At 37.4% G+C, this 19,794-nt stretch overlaps 1 protein-coding gene across 1 annotated transcript; it reads right to left on the reverse strand.

Annotated features, from left to right (window-relative positions):
- Nucleotides 1–4,284: 4,284 nt before the first annotated feature.
- On the reverse strand, nt 4,285–17,882 carry LOC139980299 (DNA-directed RNA polymerases I, II, and III subunit RPABC1-like). Its single transcript, XM_071991861.1, has 8 exons — nt 17,679–17,882; nt 16,138–16,226; nt 15,037–15,156; nt 14,469–14,550; nt 12,761–12,841; nt 11,579–11,637; nt 8,170–8,248; nt 4,285–6,307 (listed from the first exon to the last, which is right to left on the reverse strand). Exons 1-8 carry the CDS (start codon nt 17,733–17,735, stop codon nt 6,242–6,244), a joined length of 633 nt encoding a protein of 210 aa, XP_071847962.1. The 5' UTR covers nt 17,736–17,882; the 3' UTR covers nt 4,285–6,241.
- Nucleotides 17,883–19,794: the final 1,912 nt, after the last annotated feature.

The following is a 19,794-nucleotide window of genomic DNA, read 5'->3' on the forward strand; positions in this document are numbered from 1 at the left end:
TGTTTGCTAAATTGTTTCACAATGTATCATATTTTTTTGGGGGAAAATATCTTACCTGTGGCAAATTTCAGTGCCAAAAAGTGACTCATTTGGGAGTTTGCAATTGTTTTCAATGGCTTTGTACGTGTAGACCTTATTGTGCAAAACAAGTTATACTAAACCTGACAATTAACGTATTTGCCAATAAGGCTATAGTGTTCCCAATTATTTGTTACCATCTAATTTGTGCGAAGGGAAGGGGGCAATCGAGAGGAGGCAAGAACAGTGACGTCACAATGGCATGGGGCACATGGTTTTCCTCCCTGGCTCCCTCCAAATGAAATTTGCCATTTCCAAAAGAAAACCTTAGGCAGGAAGATAAAAGAATTCTATTTTTCCACTGACAATAATTTATTTACGGCTACACTCCATAATTCTGCTGATTTGAAGTTGATATAAGTTCTGGTAATATATGGAAACCACAAACCTTCAGGGCACCCGCCTTCACACCCACCAGCATGCCGTATGACGGGCCCCATGGACCCTACGCCGACATGTGCCAGTTTGTATTACCCGCATTCTATATACCCCTAATTGTTAAGATTGCGTAAAAGATTCGAAAAGCGAGACCAAAGATGCAGCGACGGTTTTGGGGCTGAGAAATTCTGCTTTGTCAGTTGCGGTACAGTCAAACCACTTAAATGTTAAATAGTTCATATCATCCTGGTAATACACGCTATTCGAATGTAGTTCCCAGATGTGAGCAAACCATGTGCAAAACATGTTGACGTTATCAATTTGTCTGAAATTTTATCTGCTATTTTAGCCCACTTCTATTTGTATATAAGTGTTTCTCGACTTCCTTACCGTAACTATGTTACAATTATGTAAACTCAATGTCCCAGATTGACTTCATAAAATAACTTGTGAATTGAGAGACTCGTAAAAACATTCCTGAAATAGCTAAATTATGGCACCTGCACGGGTGTTATTTCACTGACAAAACGTTATTTTACATTCGACACATTCAGTTACCATCGAATCTCAGTGAACAAAAACAAATGACATGTTTATAATCAATAAGCATATGTCACATATTAGGGGCAAACATGTTACCACCTTCATTCGCACGCACGTATACATGCATATACGTATGTCATCAATTAAAAGTTAAAGCTGTCCTTTGTTTCCGTGACTATTTGATTGACGATACCAATCAAAGTTCCCCTCCTCTGCTCTCCATTCCCCTGCCGCTCTCTCCCCTGTCCCCTCACTCCCCTGTCGCCTAACCTCCTCCTGTCCGGCCCTCACCTCCTGTCCCCTGACCTCCCCTGTCCCATGACCTCCCCTATCCCCTCCCCCTGTCCCGTCACCCCCTGTTCCGTCACCTCCCCTCACCTTCCCTGTCCTCTCACCTCCCATGTCCCCTCACCTCCCCTGTTCCCTCACCTCCCCTTTCCCCTCACCTCCCATGTCCCCTCCCCCTCCCCCTGTCACCTCACCTCCCCTGTCAACTCAACTCCCACTCCCAATACGCTTTTTCATATACGACGCCGTGGAAGTCAACTACATACAGTTTCCCTTTCATGACACACAGTACCGATTTTTATATCTGATCTTCTATGATAATATGTATACGGGTAGGAAAGGTGATGAGAAAGACTGTGAATCTATATGGCTTTGTTCCCGTTTTAAATTAGGGGCACGACAGAACATTTCAGAAAAGTGACGAGTACCATCGATGGTGAAATTGGTATCCGACCTGCAGAAACAAATGGTGATATGGGGTGGGGGGGGTGATGGGGGTCGGGTGATTTTGATGCAGGAAGTGTTTTCCTTTAAATAGGTATCACAAATGAAGCAGGCCTTAGAACAGCAGTTATGACATTTATAATACATACTGCCCTCAGAAGGAGGAGAGGTGGGTGGCTGATGAGGGAACAACTGGGATTAATTACTTATCATTGTTAAACTCTCAGGGTTTGACTCGAGTTTTCGTCAGCATTTACGGATATAGTTCAATCAACATTTGCAATTGTGTAAAGACAACACACTATAGCTCCACTTTATGTGAAAGGAAAATAATACACACAATTATAAGGAGGTCGTGGGTTGCGCGAATATTTCGTTAGGTATTTCAATACATTTTCCTATCAAGTTTATTTGAGTTGTATATGCATTTGAAAAAGACAAAGATTATCGTGTAAACGAAGTTGGGCCTTGTTTGCAGGTAGTTAGGCACAACGCATTACGTAATGTTAGTGATGTGATCGGAAATGTATTTATGTGTGTGGGTGGGGGGGGGGTCGGGGAATTTATGAAAACATGATGATACATATTTCCACTTCTATCAACGCCTCACTTGTCACTCACAAAAGTTTCCTCCAAAATTTCCCGCCCCGCAAAGATTTTTGATTGTCTCTCCATCGAAAACTAGACTGGCACTATAGTGTCCTCCCATCCACCCAATAAACACTTCGATAGGCAAGACAGTTTCTTCGGGTTGTGCCTGCAAATGATGCCCACAGTGCTTTACTCTGATTCGAGTCGGACTGGTATGCTGATTTTGTGGGCGGCGTACTCTACCCATCAGGGCGCAACTAGGTATAGTCACCTCCACCCACCCCCCCCCCCCGCCGACTGGTGGACAGAATACTACGAAAAAGAATCTCATAGAGTACAGGATATAAATACATCACATGATTTTAAAAGTTGCAAAATATAGCACCATTTTGCATCTAACCACCCTCTATTTTTTACCAAATTTTCTCAAAGGAATATACCCCATACCCTTAGACCCCCCCCCCCCCGTACAAACATGGTGGTTTCGCCTCTGGTGCCTATGCTCTTCCTGAGCACAGAAAGCGGAACCTGCAGCTACGATGTCTCCAACCTATATAGTTCTTTATAAACCTCAACAAGAAAGCAACTAGTTTCAGGAAGTTGTTGAACCATGATAACTATCATTTCACAGACAAACATCCGGTTGTGAAAATATCGAGAAAATCTATCAGGAAAACCATCAACGTTTGTTCGATCCTCACATGTTCAATAAGACGTTTTGCTTCTCTGTTTATTTCTGATTGATAAAGTCTTACTTTTCTCTCTCAGCCAAAAACAACTACCAACTAAATTGACTAAACAACCATAACAATCGACGTGCGGAATCTAACTACAAATCGAGATTTTTAAGATACACTGCAGGCCCTTTATGATTTGCAGTCAATAATATTCGTCAGGTTTAAAAATAAAATACTAATAAAACGTGGAACATCCATTTCCACACAATCCACGAGAGCGCGTATAACCAATATATATTTATGAACAACTTGCAGGAACAGATATTTAAGAACGAATAAACCTACAACACGCGAATAGACGGTCAGCCAGATAATATGTACTGATAGGTTGTTACTGTTGTTGTAGACATTGTACCGTCCTTATTGCTTTACATGTAGATCCTTACTAATGATAATATACATACAAAAATATGGATGATTTCTAGAAGGGGATGTGGGAACGGGTTGGACTCACTTGCACCATTGAAAATTTGAAACATCGGAAGAATTAAACATGGATTGACTTCACACTACTTTTCAATAATGCTTACGACCATGATGCAGATCTCGAGCTGTACCACGTAGAAGCCGTGCAGCGGCGGATGAATCCATGGACCGTAGAATAACCACACGGCACAGTACAGTCGATCAACCTCGTTGGCCAATTGCAGAACAAACAAGTACATGGGGGAGGGTGTATGGGACAATATACCATACTGAAAACATTGGTGAGGACAAGGCTAAAATTGGGGGTGGGGTAGCAGCACCAAGGTCATAGAAATTTGGATAAAGAATAATGTATTCTCATTTTCATAAGATACTTACGGAATAATGAAGAGATCACAAGGGACTTCAACTAGCTCTCAATGCTGAAATGGGCCAAGGAAGGAGAATTAGAGGGGAGGGGGAAGGACTCCGAAGTTTGTATTGATGGTCGATATGCCTTTAATGACACAAACTAATCTAATCGGAACAAAAATGTTACTGATTGTTTTTATTTTATCCAAACTCAACATTGGGGTGGGGGGGGGGGGCAGGGGAAGGAAGCATATTAAGGAAAGGTTTGGTGTTAGGAAGGCTAGAGAATCTTCCCCAGAAATCACTGTATGGCAATAGCTATCATACTGAATGCATTAATGAATTTAAACTGGAGGATATTTACTGTTCCACAATTCTACAATATTAGGGAGAAAGGAAAATACCAATATCAATTGAAGAAGGTAAACAATAATTTCATGCCAAAATGTTTTTCAGTTTACAAAAGCTCTTTGTATTCAGTTCAATCTTCATTGATGAAAAACTGATATAAATGATAAGAAAAAATGTCTTTTTTTTAAACGCTTACTAAAAAATACAGTAAACAACTTAAAAACAATAGAATATGAAAACATGTCCGGAATAGATTATGTACAGGAATCAACTACCATTAAGCTAACCTTGAGTAGAAGCAAAATGGCGTGTTGATACCAGGAAGTGACAAAGCCAATGTCTGGTCTAACTGGAATAGGCCTGGCTATACTGATTTCTTGGAATAATTTACAATCAGGACGAAACCCCATATCAGACATAGATCAGGACAAATCCCATATCGGACATAAATCTAGTGTTGCTGTTGGAAACAATTGAGGAAGTCGTAGATAGATCTGTTCCCTTCCCTGTATTACTTTTTTTTGATATAGCTATATTGTTCAAAGGCATAAAGAGCAAATCCAATCGAAAGAAAGTTTTCAGACTGTATACTCATTGCCAGGAAAACATTATCTATCACGCATGCCTTCGCAGACGGAACAAAAGGGGGCTAACAAATTACTCCTTTTAGTTGGAAAAATGACAGGAGGAAAACATACTAAAGTTAAGTAAAACTTGATCTAAATCCTAAAACCTAAAATCAGTTTGGAGGATGAATAATTTGGCCTCCCTGTACCTTTGAAATCGTGTCCACATTAAGTAAGGAGTGTGGGGGGGTGGGGGATGAGAAGGGTTACCTGGGGAGGGTTATTTATAGTGCCTGATGAATGTTTTCTTTATTTGAATGATGCAGGAAATGTCATTCACCCATATTCTACAAATCTGATGACATTTGATTCCACTTTTTCGTAACTTAAACAGTTTTCTTATTTTTTTTTGTTTTTCCAGATTTCAGTAGTTCACCAGGTATTGAGCTACTATTGTACCTACTTTATAACATGCCATTCCTCATAATGGAATTAGATTTTGAACTCTTTTGTGAGGTCTCCCACATAGAAATGGATCAGTTTGACCATGAAAAGGGGATACCGCAAATGTGGGGATTAACAAACAGGTCTATATCTGTATTGACTAATGCTCTGCAATGACTTGAATTGGCATACAGCTTGATAACCTCATCAATTGGTAGTAACAAGGGGTCTTAATGCAATGACTCACGATATCCTAGTGTTGGTGAAGTTTACAGTTCCAACAAACAGATATCTATGGTGATGAACAATGGTGTGACATGAATCGACTTGGTTAAGTATCCAGCTTGGTGGAATGAACTTGTTTAATGCCTAAACAGGACTTGATCCATTACTTCTTAGGGTATTGTAGAAAGTTCCGGTTCCAACAAAAAGATATGGTGATGCAACTTGGTGACATGAATCAACTTGTTTCAAGTTAGTGTCCAGCTTGGTTGAATGATATTGTTAAAAGGCATGAACAGGACTTGATCCAACTGTTACATTCTTGGTAATGGCCCAGTTTCAAGGTGAAACAACTGATGGAACTATGGCTCCATTTATGTCAAGCATCACGAGTTGATTTCAGCAACATTCTAAACAGAATAACTTATTACACCTAAATTATTAAGGACAAATGTAAGGACCAACTCATATCTATGGTGATGCAAAATGGTGACATACTTCGACTTGATCAAGCATTCATACCAGACATTATCAATCAACTTGGCAAACTCTCATGTTACTGTGTCCATTGTTATTAAAGGAACATCAAAGACAGAGGCAGCTGATGGACATGATATGCTTTACTCTGATTGGCTAGTCTAAAATTCATCATCTTGAGCAAACACTGTTGGTCTTTCTTATAATGTTACAATGTCCTTCAGTTTTCTGTTTTCCAAGACAGACAGACTGTCAGCCCGAGGACTCACTCTCATCTCCGATTCTCGTAAATACTAGTCTTGCCCGTGAGTGGCATGAGAGGTTATCAGACTGCACAGGACATCATCACTGGACCAAACGGTAGGAGATGTAACGACCAGCTGTGTCGCTGGGCCTGATGATCTTCACAACCTGGGTAACGAAGATGTATAAAGCATAGGGTGAAAACTCAATGCAGCCGGTAATGTCTTGCATTGCACAATCAATATCTAGAAAAAACTGCGGAGGGGGAGGATAGAGGAGAGAAGTCATTCTAGTACTGCTGTCATAGTGGTACTTCTGGGCCAGACAATTCAATTTCTTTGGATTAATCGTTGCAATGTGGCAACTTCCTGTACGATTTGTCCTTCAGATAGAAAAAGTCAAACTGATACCAGATTCAATGTCCACAGTTACTGGTGAAATTGTCTGCCTTCTTGACAACAACAAAAAACAACAAAAAACCAGCACAAGTATTGAGCCTCAACGGTAAATATTTATAACGACTTCAGACCCTATTCTTATGTGCAATTTAGCTACGGCTACCTGTAGGGACTTTCCCTTTTCATTTATGTATTGTTTTGTTGCATATTTCCCCAAGTTTTTTCAACATCTGTCGTTACCTTAACCCAAGGAAGCAGATAGTAGCAGTCCAACCCAAAAGTTTAGTTTTTAACGTCAGAATGGAAATGAACGCTTGACCTTTTTGTTCTGTGCCCAACCTTAGTTGAATAAAAACAACTTTGGGATCATCCTCTACGGTTTGTCGTTCTTGTTTTTAGCTGGGATTATCTTCAGAGGGTAAGGCTAATTACTGGCATAATTGGAATAGTCAAGACAGGAAGTGATATAAATTTCATATTGTTTCCACCAAAGCACACTATTCTTACTGAGACAGGAATCTTACAGAAAGCAAGAAAAATGATTTCACAGTCAGGAAACACGATTAGCTTCTGTTTAGTTTTAGAACAATGTGTTTCTCTTTGAAGAATTTTGTAAATATTTACTTCAATTAGTTCTGGGTAGGCTTACGGAATGAACGAAAACTCATTTGCTTCCTTGCACCGCTTCTCTCCACATTTTCAGCAGACGACATAATGCAATGATTCTTTTGCATTCGCTTCTGTTAATCTGGAACAGCTTAGAAGACCCAAACTGCTAATATTGTTCTACCCACGTGTTAGCCCACGAAAGTAATAGATGAATACTTACTGCTGCTTTCAAAGGCATCGTACCATACATTTTCAAACAACACCTGATAACTTAAAGGATATCCATCCTGTAGGTCATTCCATGATAGAAACCATTTTGCCCAATTATAAGGGACCAGGGTTTTCAAATCCCCTGGACGACGCACCTAACTTAATCTTGGTTTCAACAACAAAGGAAATTTTCACCTTGTGAGACCTCAAAAGCTATACGTGATCACGTTTTTGCAACAGAGTCCTTGATGTAAGAGGATATATTCTGGATACTACTTGAGGCCAATCTAGGATAGGCTAGTTTCTTTTGACTCTTTCCACTTTTTACTGGGTAACAGGAACGGAAAGCTAAACAAGATTGTTGCCTATTAACTATTGCCCACATTTCCTTCCATACTTTGAAATGACCCAAGACTTGTCTCGGGAGGGGGAAGGGGGGGTTAATTGTTGAGAGGTAATGAAGATAGTGAATGGCAGTGATGAGATATTTTAGCATAAGACGATATCAACAAATTTGCCAATTCAATCAAAAACAATATATCTGTACTTAGTAAATTTGAAAAAAAATCAACTATATTGCCATGATACTGCCAAAGTAACCAAGATTTGCCACGTTGCTTGTTGATTCCACAAACATGCTTTCAAGATAGTTGTCACATTTGTATTTAATTTAAATGTGAAATTACATGACACAAACTCTCAAGATTCCACGACTTCTTTTATTTTCTTACAAAACTTTTGACCATTCACCAAAAATTGTGCAAAAGTTGATACATGGACCGAAAGCTCGGAAAAAAAAGAACTAGGACTTACCTGTCCTCTCTTCAATCCAAAGTACCTGGCGATTGGGTCTCCCTGCTGAATCTTGGGTAAGTGATGTTCCTTGAGTTTGCTGGTATCATCTGTCAAGGAAACATTTCTAATGCACTGTCCACGACTACTCGACCTCATGTATGCGATGAAAATGAATACTAGAGACTAGACTGGAGAATGAGGTGCAGTCTGATTCATTCGACTGATGAGAGCATAAACAATTTCCACCAAACACAAGAAAAAAAAAATACAAAAGAAGGGACAAAAAAGAATTAATCGAGTGCCCCAGAAATTTAGCCACAGTCCTTCCTACCCTCTGCTTTTAAAAAAAAAAAAAACAGCCAATCCATCCCCGAAAAAACAAGTATTAAATTTTTCACAGGGATGACTTTTCTTGGTGTCAAACCCGAATTACTCATTGGAGAAGAGGATGCATTTTGCATCCTGACCTCGGTACACCTGGTATATATTTATGAGAGGCTTTGCTTATCAGATCTCGAGAAATAATCAACCCTTACTGTCAATCACTGTCGCAACAGGCTCATGGGCCTCGGACAAAACATCGCTCAAGTGATACCCATTTTGTTAAAAGTGGAGTTTTTGTTATTGAAGGTTATCAACTGCTTTAAAATAGAGACACAGATATTCCTATTTGTCACCGGAAACTTATTGTCGATGAAGAACTAGATGTTTCTCATGTGGGGGTGGGTTCAACAGGAATGCCAAAGTTTACCTGGCTTAATCAGTGCCGGGTATCGCGTAAATGAAGAGGTCAGATTATCTGGTAGACATTGCAACCTGTCAGTGTCATTTAAACTACTTTTCAAAAAATGAAAAATATCTGAGTTGAGTTTAGAAATGAAAGATTTAAAAGGTATTTAAAAATATGTGAGGAGGAAACATAAACAAAATTCAAGTCAATCTCTGACTTGGCTTCAATTCTTGGGAAGTTTTGGTCATGGTGATATTTTTCACCTGCAAATGTATACAATTTAGGGGATACCCCTCAATTTAACTAACAGATCAGCACAGAACCTATCATAATTTTAGCCGTCGTCATTAGGGATTTGATGATCATTTAATAAGATCAACAAAAAAAAACATAGGTATTATTACATTAATAATACAGGGCAAATTTTTAAGGCTTTGTACCTAGGACAACAGGGTCTTACCAGGTTTGGTTCTCCATGCAAAATATGTATCAAGATAACGAACACGACTAAAATGTACACTGTAGGAGATGTATGTAAGTTTGCTGAATAGAACACTAGGCTTTTGGCCAATATAAAAATCTCCCTCAGCAGGATTATAGGCCTACCAATATTTTTTTCTTTTTTCTTCTTCAGTACCTCCAAGTGATTTATCACTTATACCTACCTATTATTAAAGTTAAAATACGATCTGAATTTGATTTAAACATCTTATGGTCTGCCAGACAACCTACAAGTCCAAAGTTGATTTTGGGTTGTCCGAACTCAAATATGGAGGACCAGACAACCTTTGAACATTTGCCCTGTAATATACTCAAATATCATCTCATGTATTGTTTAGGAATCGTTTGAAAGCAAAAACGTTGAACAACAAGTAACACATACTGAATAAAAGCCGACACCATTTCACGATGACTGGGGTTATTATCTACTAGTGGTTGCTCTTATGTGATCTGCTAAAATGCATGTAAGTATTCACCAAGGGATTCATTAAAGGTTGTTCCAAAGTAAAAAAAACATGAAACTCTTCAATATGACGTAAGTGGACTGAAGCCACGTCTCCTATACTTCATTACGTATGGGAATGAATACCTTCAAGGGTCATGTGACGTGCGATCATTGCGATGATATGAGGTAAAGGTCTCATCATCTTTGATGTTATGAGCACCAGCAAGACAGTTTTAACTCTAATGAGAAATACCAAAACTTGGCACACAAATTAACCCATCAAAGCACACTGTCTATTGAAAAATAGTGGTAAAACTGAACTCATATCAGAAATCGTCTCTTAATATTTTCCAGGTGGGAAGGAACCCTTCTGACGATGGAAGTGCGTTTAAAATTTGTATTTGCTTGATCTAATCCAGAAACTCTATATTCAGATATGTGTTGTTGTGAAACAGCTTCCAGTTATCATTAGTTACTGTAATCTTTTAATCCATCGAGGGCAGTCACATGGAATATGTCAGAAACTGTTTGTAATTCTTTTTGGACATAGAAAAGAACAAAACTGGTTGATAGGAGCAGGTAGAATTTAATAAACAAAAGTTACAGAAACACAGTAGAGCAATTTCTCACCAGATTCATGCGGTAATCAGTAATGAGGTAACTAACCTTTCTTTTTGTTTTATTTCGTGTTTTAAATTGATCCATTCAACAGGTGCTATGTGTCATAACTTGGCTGGGTATAAGAACTTAGCTTATAATTTTAGTTACTTTTAGTGTGGTAGGCTAAGCTTCAGCTATGGAGTTTGTCATGGAAAGTAACATTCTTGCCTCTATCTCCCAAACTTTCCAATAGTTTGTTACTAGTACACAAATGAGTATAAGACAACAGCTTCATTACCACACACATGGGCTACATTTTTATAGGAACAGCCTGAAAGTTGAATCATAAATTGTTCACTGTTTTTGGGGTTACTATCAAAATCTTCAAAAGCAATGGGCTAATAGTAAGTGACCCATGCTTGGCCTATCTTTCTGTATAATTAATACCGGTACAGTTTTAATACATGACTTGTTAGCATTCCTTGATTGGAGGATGAATGTCACATGTAACAATAGTCCTCTGGGCAACCTGGCAAACCTAGTACACCAGGTGCTTAATAAAAATTTGTGTGGTGCTCCGGCACTTTTGCATATGATTATGGTTAAAGTAAGCAATAAATCCTGTAAACAGTCAGGATCCCTCTGGCATTGGAAGGAACACCAGATTGTTTCACCTAGCGATGTTAAAACTTTCTCCCACTATAGTTTAAGCTGTGGCAACTTTAAATGTATGCCTGAAGTCACAAGATGAAACAAGATAATTTACCAGAAGATGATCGAAGATATTAATGCTGGAGACAATTTGGCACTTGATCAGAAATACAGCACCCGGCCAGGTTTTTGGAGGCTGTTTTTGACTCCAGATGGGGAGACCGCATGAGCAATCCCTCAACACGCAAAAACACACACACAGCCATGGAGAGGACACCATTACTGGTTCAAAATTTTAGCTCACTAGAAAATGCTGAAAGTTTTCAATTTGGGGAAATTATCTGATTCTCCTAATCATTTTCAGATATTATTGAGTGTTCAATCAGATAATTAAATGTCTCAGCGAGAAATACTTGGAGTGTGAGTGACCATTCTTGAACTTTCTAGCATATTGAGGCAATATTGTTGACCATTACTTTAAGTCAAAAGTAAAAGGATACTATCTGGCCAAAAGCTCTGCTTTTTCCTCGGGAGTCATCACCACATGCTCCGGCACAAACTGTAAGGGAAAATGAAAAAATAATGCCCATCTTAGAGCAGCCAGTTGTCGTTCCTTACCATAATTATACAAGCCTAGCCAGCTAGATTCATCAGTTGCCTAACACACTTTGTGCACTCTGTGAGAAGTGACTGTCTGCCTAAGAAGCAGATGATATTACAATGGAATATGTGGGCTATCTAAATTGTAGACATATAAAAAAAAAAAATTAATTTCCTTCAAGTTTGATAATTCTTATTTCTTGGAAAATCTGAAGAAATAAACTTGTTGGTCTTGTACCATTCACAGGATATTCTAGTGGGAGGCAATGTGACGATAATATAGAAAAGGAAAATTTTTCACATTGTTAGTTGAATTCAATATCTTGTCTATAACTCAAGATATTGTTGAAGTAACAGGACCTATTTTGACTGAAAAAACCTCCTTAATTTTTCCCTCCAATGGATCACAGTTGGTGGTCTGTGATGTCATAACAACAAATTTTTTACACAAAAGGTTAACTTTCCTAAAAAATCCCTCTTTGTCTTTGATTAGTCTTTGAAACTTTATACCTTTGAAATGTTTGCTTAGCTGTCAAGATTGTTTGTACATTGAATTTTATGCAAATGACATTTTATCATAGAAGTAGCATTTATTGTCCATTTTGACTATGTGAGTTAAAACATTTCAAAGATAAACAAACACAAGGTCAGCTGAATTTTCCATGATGACATCATTCACAATGATGTTGCCAGATACATCATCCACAAAATATTACTAAAATGTAAAATTAATAAATATATATTAAAACTAAAGTCCTCATCATAACTATCAAGTTCTTAGTTTTCGTTCCCCCCCTCAGGTGACTTACTCTATCTTCATCATGCAAGATGCAACAAAGGATGTGGTTTTGAAGTACAGATTCAGAAATATTTCCTGCATTTTTTTGTACAGACACCAGAATATCCCTTTGACAGTACTTAGTCGTATAATGCACAGTCTCTCACTGGCTTCATATGCCTTTCTACATTTATGCACTGAAAACGACTGTTTCCTGACAAGTTTCCTGAAAGTGATCCCTTTTTTTTTCTTCAAAGACACATCAAATTCTCAATAGACAGTTTCTGGTTTTTATACACCTTACCTCGTGTTCTGTTATGTTGATCAACATCTCTGACTCCAGGAACTGCTCCAGTATGTACTTGGGTGCCATGTCACTCAGACTCTGAATCAAAATATCAGATATTAATATTACAAATGTATGCTAACACTGAAGAAGTGCAAAGTGTTATGATGCAGCATGTTACTTTAAAGGTTTGCTACGCTAATTGCTGTTATGCACGTCTTAATTGGTTAAGTATTATTATGCTAATTTGTAAACATAGAGCACAATCAGTGCAGTTTCAAGTTACGGTCGAGTATCCTCACCGAATGTTATATAAATTAGTTTGCAAGGAGTGGCTCGCTCTCTTCTCCCAGTGGCACCAGCCTGTACGTCACGCCACGTCGAAACAACCATGAAGTCTGCCTAGCACTAACAAATCCGCACCTTCCGTTCCGGCCTTTCTTCACCATGCCAACCAATCTGTGTGTGACTCTGCCTTAATTCCCTTTTGGAGACCACCATGTTCGTGTTTTCTTCTGGAACTATTATTTACCTTACATGGTCCTGTTCTCTTCCGGAACTGTTATTTACTTAAAGCACCTTCCTCAAGCTTCCAGACACACCCGCCCTGTCACTTGAGCGAACACCAACTTCCCTTGGATGTGACACCCTGACGAGCCCAGCGGTAGCCGAGGTACCTTCGCGCATTAACCTAACTTTAAGTATACCGGTATGTAATGCATTTATGTTAAGTTACATGTTTTTACCAAGAGACACAGATTAAATTCATTTTAAAGACAATACCTCTCTATTCTCCTTTATTGTGTTCGTTTCCCAAACCATAATATCTGAACTTCGTAGATTACATTTCATTAAATATAAGCTTAAAAAGCCTCCGCTTTTTGCTAAATAGAATTGGCAGCACTAACTATAATGAATTGTAACTGTTAATTCTTATCTTTCTCTGATGAACTGGCTGCAAATGTTCGTAAAATGCACGACATTGAAGAGAAAATAGTTATGCATTTATCTTTGAACTACATCAGGGCTATATAAATATTCATAATTACCACAATCTACATAAACCTTATTATCACACTTAGACTCAATTCCAGTTAGGATATTATCCTTTAGGAAATGCATTTTCATGAACGAAAGAACACACTACTTCCTACGCACATAATATATATCTAACGCAAACAAGAACGTTTCCTATGGATATATCCTAGCTATGGAGTGTGGATAATAGGGTGCTACATGAGTGAATGTAATAATCCATACAACCTCTCGCTCTGATTTACTTATAACAAAGCCTCTATACTGAACAGATTGGGGTGTACTACAGAAAGCAATGAGCAACTATTGAATAAATGTGTAGGTTTATGCAATTTTAAGGGGCATCGTCTGTATGTACCTATATTCCTACTACCATGTAAGTCATAGGAGCTCGTACTACAAGTCTCAGGGAAAATGATTCACTGCTCAAATTTTGTTTAGCAGTTTTGAACGATCTGAACGTTCCTTTGCAAAATACTAATTTCTGTCTGTGTACAAAAACTGCTATACATCTTTGCACAGTTTGCATAGCAATTGGGACCATTCTGCAGGGCATTTGCGATGCGATATAGGATAACTATTCCCCGAGTCTGGTGGCGTGTTCCAGTACAACTGACAACAATCGGCTGCTTCTGTGCTTTGAGTCCCAGTATCGTTAATGGAAAACTAAAGCCACAGACGTGAGACTCACCTGTTTGGCAGAGGGGGTCATACCACTCTGTACAATGATGATGGCTCGACTGATATTCTCATCTTGCATCTGGGTACAATAGCTGTGTCAGAAGAGGAAAGGAGAAGGGAGGGAATGGAAGAATCTGCCATTAGTATTTGTCAAAATTAGATACCAAACTACAACTAAAACTCAAGTGACTTTTGTCAAATCCAGATACTTGTAAGTTCAATTGAGACAAATTTGGTGGTACCACGATTCAATGTTACATGGGAGGATGTACTGTTAGCAATTCAAAAGCGAGAAATCATTACCCGAGAACATGAAAATGATACGTGAATTGTTAAATTTAGACGTAAGGATCAAACGAAACAGGAAAAATTATGCTAAACATAGTCGTAGGCAGTATTTTAGTTTATAAATAAAAACAATGTTACAAACTAATCGGGAGAAAGAAAATGATTGCAACCTCACAGATCTCATAACATGATGGCTATCCATATTATGTGCGAATATTAAACCGATTTGGCCAATATGATGCGACAATCAAAAGAGAGTGAGCTCCTTTAAGTGATATCATAACTCTTACTGCTTGATTGTCTTGATGGCTACTTTGGGCTCTTCTGGAAAAAACACAAACATCTGATCGGTTGGGTCATCGTTGTGAGCTACCAGGATGGTCAGATCCTTTCTGCTTGGTCGACCATCACTGAAGATAAAAGCAAAGACAAAAAAAAAAAAAAAAAAAAAAAAAAAAGAAGAAAAAGAGATTTCAGATTTCACATAGTTGTGCCATAATATGAAAAGTGAAAATGAGGTCATATGTTTATTGATGACATAATGCAAATTATTGCTACTTTCGCCTTTAAATTCAAACAGTAAATAGAAATGACTCGAAACAATTCTGAAAACAGAATCTACTTCCTAGTGGCAGATTGGCCACCATATCTGTTATTCATATCAAATTACCAATTGCCTTTAACTACACTGAAACTATGAAGAATGAGCGCTCATTTTAGTGATATGAAAGCTACGAAAACATACCTAACTCTATAAAACTAAATGAGAAAAAAAATACTGCCACTTAGGTGGCTAAGTTTTCCAATTACTAGATGACTCAATGAGTGAAAATGGTACAGGCATGTGCAAGATCATGTTTACAGTAGAGGGCCTATTGATGTGACCACTGACCTATTTCATTCAAATAGGCCTATATCCATATTGCAAATTTCCAACAAGCATTGAAAAATGTTTCCTCCACCATTTTGAAAGTACAGAAAATGTCATTTATCATCAATTATCGTTTGAGGTTAGGCCTAGTATTATAAAATAACAACATATGAGTATGGTTCATTGCACAAAACACTCAGTGACTCATACTGCACAGTGCATCTTATGTATACTTAATTTTAACAGCATAATCTGCATTGAGAGTTACAAGTGGTTACTGACTTACTGTTTGTGAGTCGTAAAAAGGAAAATAACTTACGATAGCCAATTATAATTTTAATATGTTACTGAACAGACTAAAATGCATGTAAAGAGAGGTTTTCTTGTTTGTGGCACTATTCCTTTTAAATTTTTGTGACGTTTTTAATAAATTACTTTTATTATTAATATTTTTCTTTGGGGGGGGGGAGTGCTGGCAAGTACATTGTCGCTAACAATAACATAAATTTGTAAACATTACCTTGGTTTATCCCCGTACTGCTCCTTAAACTGATCAAGCGTTTGGTCCAATTCATCTTGGGTGACCAGATATTCCCTGTCGTGGCATAACTGGAAAAAAAAATAACAGAACATAAAGCATACAATAGCTCAATTTCTATGAATAAAGTTCAGTTAATGTGTCCAGGTATCTAACTGATGTTACTGAACATCCACAGGTTTAAAGCAGCATTGTTACAGTACTAACGCAGGATTATGCGTCCGGTACGCAATGTTTTGGCCAGGGTCGCAAAGTCGTCAAACTGCTTGCATCGTACGGACGCAAACTTTTTTTGAGAAACAACCCTTAGTACACCCTCACAAATAGGTCAATGGAAAAAATAACAAAACACATTTTTGAATGAACATCTTTCATTATTTCTTTCAAAAAACCACAACTTCTTCTGACAAGAACCAAAATTTCTCCCAATCCAACAGATAATTGAATTTGTTTGAAAATAAATATATCATAACAATCAACCTCAAGGCACAGGGTTTACAACTCATTACAGAGATTTTCATGCTAAAAATAAACAATTATGCTTTTCCAAAATTCCCGTGATTTGATTGGCTAATAGTCCCTATCCATTATCTGGAACATCTTGCATCTGTAGTGCAAAGTATTTCACAATGTACAATTACTTGCAACATTACTTTCCCCTGTGTAGAGATAACGAAGTTTGTTGTATAGGCTATCATATGTGTGCACTCCTTGCCGCATACCATCCTACGTAACATTTGACAACAATCACTCTTGGTACAAAGATGCAATTGAATTGTTTCTGAGACTATCACATAATATTTGAATCATTGCTATAATCAGAAAATGTTATGAGTTGAGACAATCTATGAATTTTGTTGGAAGCTAACATCTCTGATCCTGAAAAGGATATTACATGTATCTCAGTATGTTTCTTCTCTCTGCATTGATAGTTGCTAATGTGAAATGGGCATTGATACCAGTTGTTTCTGTTGCAATTTTGTACGCAAATTTGTACGCAGTCCAATTGACCACGTGCTTCAGTAAATTTCTTTGGTGCAGCATTCGTGTGTAAATTACTGTGCATTGTCAAAAGTAGACATTGAAGTTTGATTATTTTAATCCACATTACGTAAAAATCTATTCACATAGGCCTATTGTAATTTTCGTAGAGATGGTTGTTTGCAAAGAACCTAGCCTAGGATAAATGTTGGATCAGGTTTTGAGGATTTGCGGTTGTGTAGTTGAAAATGAAGTTCGAAGAGGACATGGGAAGTCCTCAAGTGCTAATTGTTGTTACGTTTCTGTCAAAGACAAGCAGTAAATAAAAGAAGAGCAAACATTTTAAAATCAAAGATAGACAAAGTTTTGACATAACTGTTCTTTAAACGAGTCATGAAAGCATTGCACAGCCTGATACTGAGTACAATGTGACTGAAAGGATAGGCTAGGCATCACGGGGATACGTCCACTGTTATTGTTAAGGCAATGAATACTGTACTATACCAATGTTAGGCTAAGTTAGTAATAGTAGTGAGATTCACCTGCATGACGGTCTTTCTAACACGCCAGAGTTTGTAAGTCTCTGCCTCGTCGTCCATTTTCTCGATATGTTTTTACTTTCGTGTTTCTTTTTTTGGTACTTTTTCTAATTTTATAGAACCGAACCAGTATTAATAATGTTGAGCAAAGTTCGTGAAACACGATCTTTGTACGCACGCCACTGACCAACCTGAAACTAGCTATCCCAGGATTCATTCTCGGATTCATCCCAGGATTCATCCCAGGATTCATCACATGATTCATACCAGTGTTCAAACTTATCACAAGGTTTGTATTTGTATATTTATTTGTTTCATCACAATTTACAGTGTGATGGGAAGTGTCCTATAAAGCCTGCAAGGCTTTACAAAGTAGGAGACTCCCCAAAAAGAAAAAAAAGAAGAAAAACTTAAGAATAGAAAAAGAAAATTTAATAGTAGCATCTACAATGATGAAATAATCGTATTGACGCTAATTGAAATTAATAATCTTAATAAACAATCCTAACAATCTTTATAATGATCTTAATCGCAAACACACACAAGAATAAATCCATCAATAGTGAGAAATAATTACAGTTTGGAGATTCCTTTTGAAACAGAGTAAGAAGGCTTATTCTTAACATTATCCTGGAGATTATTCCACGTTTTTATAGCACGAATACGAGGATTAAAAGAACTTATAGTACTTCGTTGGGATAAAACATTTGCGTTATTACAATGGCGTGTTTGATGGTTGTGGATTAGTCTATTACTATATATAAAATCTTTAAAAGCCTCGGGTAGCAATCCATTCCATGCTTTATATGCAAATGTTGCAAGCTGGACTCTTATAATATCATTTAGTTTTAACAAATTTAATCTTTTGTATAATGGGCTAGTATAATCACGTAGTGCAGCATGTGATATATGGCGGATAGCTTTCTCCTGGAGGACACATAGGTGATTAAGATTTGTAGAATAGGTTCCTGACCAAATTGTCGTGCAATAAGTTAATTGGGTTAAAATCAGAGTTATATAAAGTGTTCTGAGTATATTTGGAGGCAAATAATTTTTTAATTTGCATGTAATACCAGTATTTCTAGCCACTCTATTACAGACTGCTGATATATGATCACGCCACGAAAGTTTATTGTCTATGTACACCCAAGAACTTAGTAGTGTTAACCCGATTTATAATTTTATCATTCATGGTAATATTGTGATCCCATCTGAATGAGTGACTAGCATTAAACACCATATAATTAGTTTTTTCTTTATTAAGAGATACTTTGTTTCCTGCAAACTAGCTGGAAAATTTAGTTAGTTCAATAGAAACAGTTTTGTGTGATGAGAGTAGATTTTGGGAATCGAAGAAAATATTTGTGTCGTCGGCAAATAATATTGTTTTAGCAATATCGGAGACATTAACGATATCATTGACATAAATGATAAATAGTGTAATGGACCTAGTATAGAACCCTGAGGAACTCCGCAAGCGATTTTAGCAAGTTCAGATTTAGAATTTTTATATAAAGTGTACTGGTATCTGTGAAAGATAACTATCTAGCCAATTTAGGGTTGTTCCTCTGATACCACGAAAGATAATTTACTTAGTAATATTTTGTGATCGATGGTGTCAAAAGCTTTGGATAGGTCGAGAAATACGCCTACACAGGTATTATTCTTATCAAGACTATTATAAATATTGTTGTCTGCATCTGCTAAAGCTAGTTCTGTAGAATGGTCAGGACGAAATCCGTAATGCTCGTTATTAAGAATATTATATTTACATAGAAAACTGTATATACGATTAAACATTAATCGTTCAATAATTTTTGAAAAGACTGACAATAAAGATATAGGGCGGTAATTCGCAAAATGACTGGGGTCTCCTTTTTTTAAAGATTGGTTTTACCTTTGCTATTTTAAGTTTATCCGGAAAAATGCCGGTGTTAAAAGAAATATTGTAGAGATGAGTTAAAGGCTTTACAATGTATGGGATAACTTGTATGATAATACCTGGCTTAAAGTCATCATAGCCTGCTGCTTTGTTTGGTTTCACATTTGTGTGAGCAACTATTTGATTTGATTTGATTGATTAATTTATTTGTTTTTCACGTGTAAATTTACAGTGTGA

Source organism: Apostichopus japonicus, chromosome 2, assembly GCF_037975245.1.
Source record: "Apostichopus japonicus isolate 1M-3 chromosome 2, ASM3797524v1, whole genome shotgun sequence".
In the NCBI taxonomy this organism is placed as follows: domain Eukaryota; kingdom Metazoa; phylum Echinodermata; class Holothuroidea; order Aspidochirotida; family Stichopodidae; genus Apostichopus; species Apostichopus japonicus.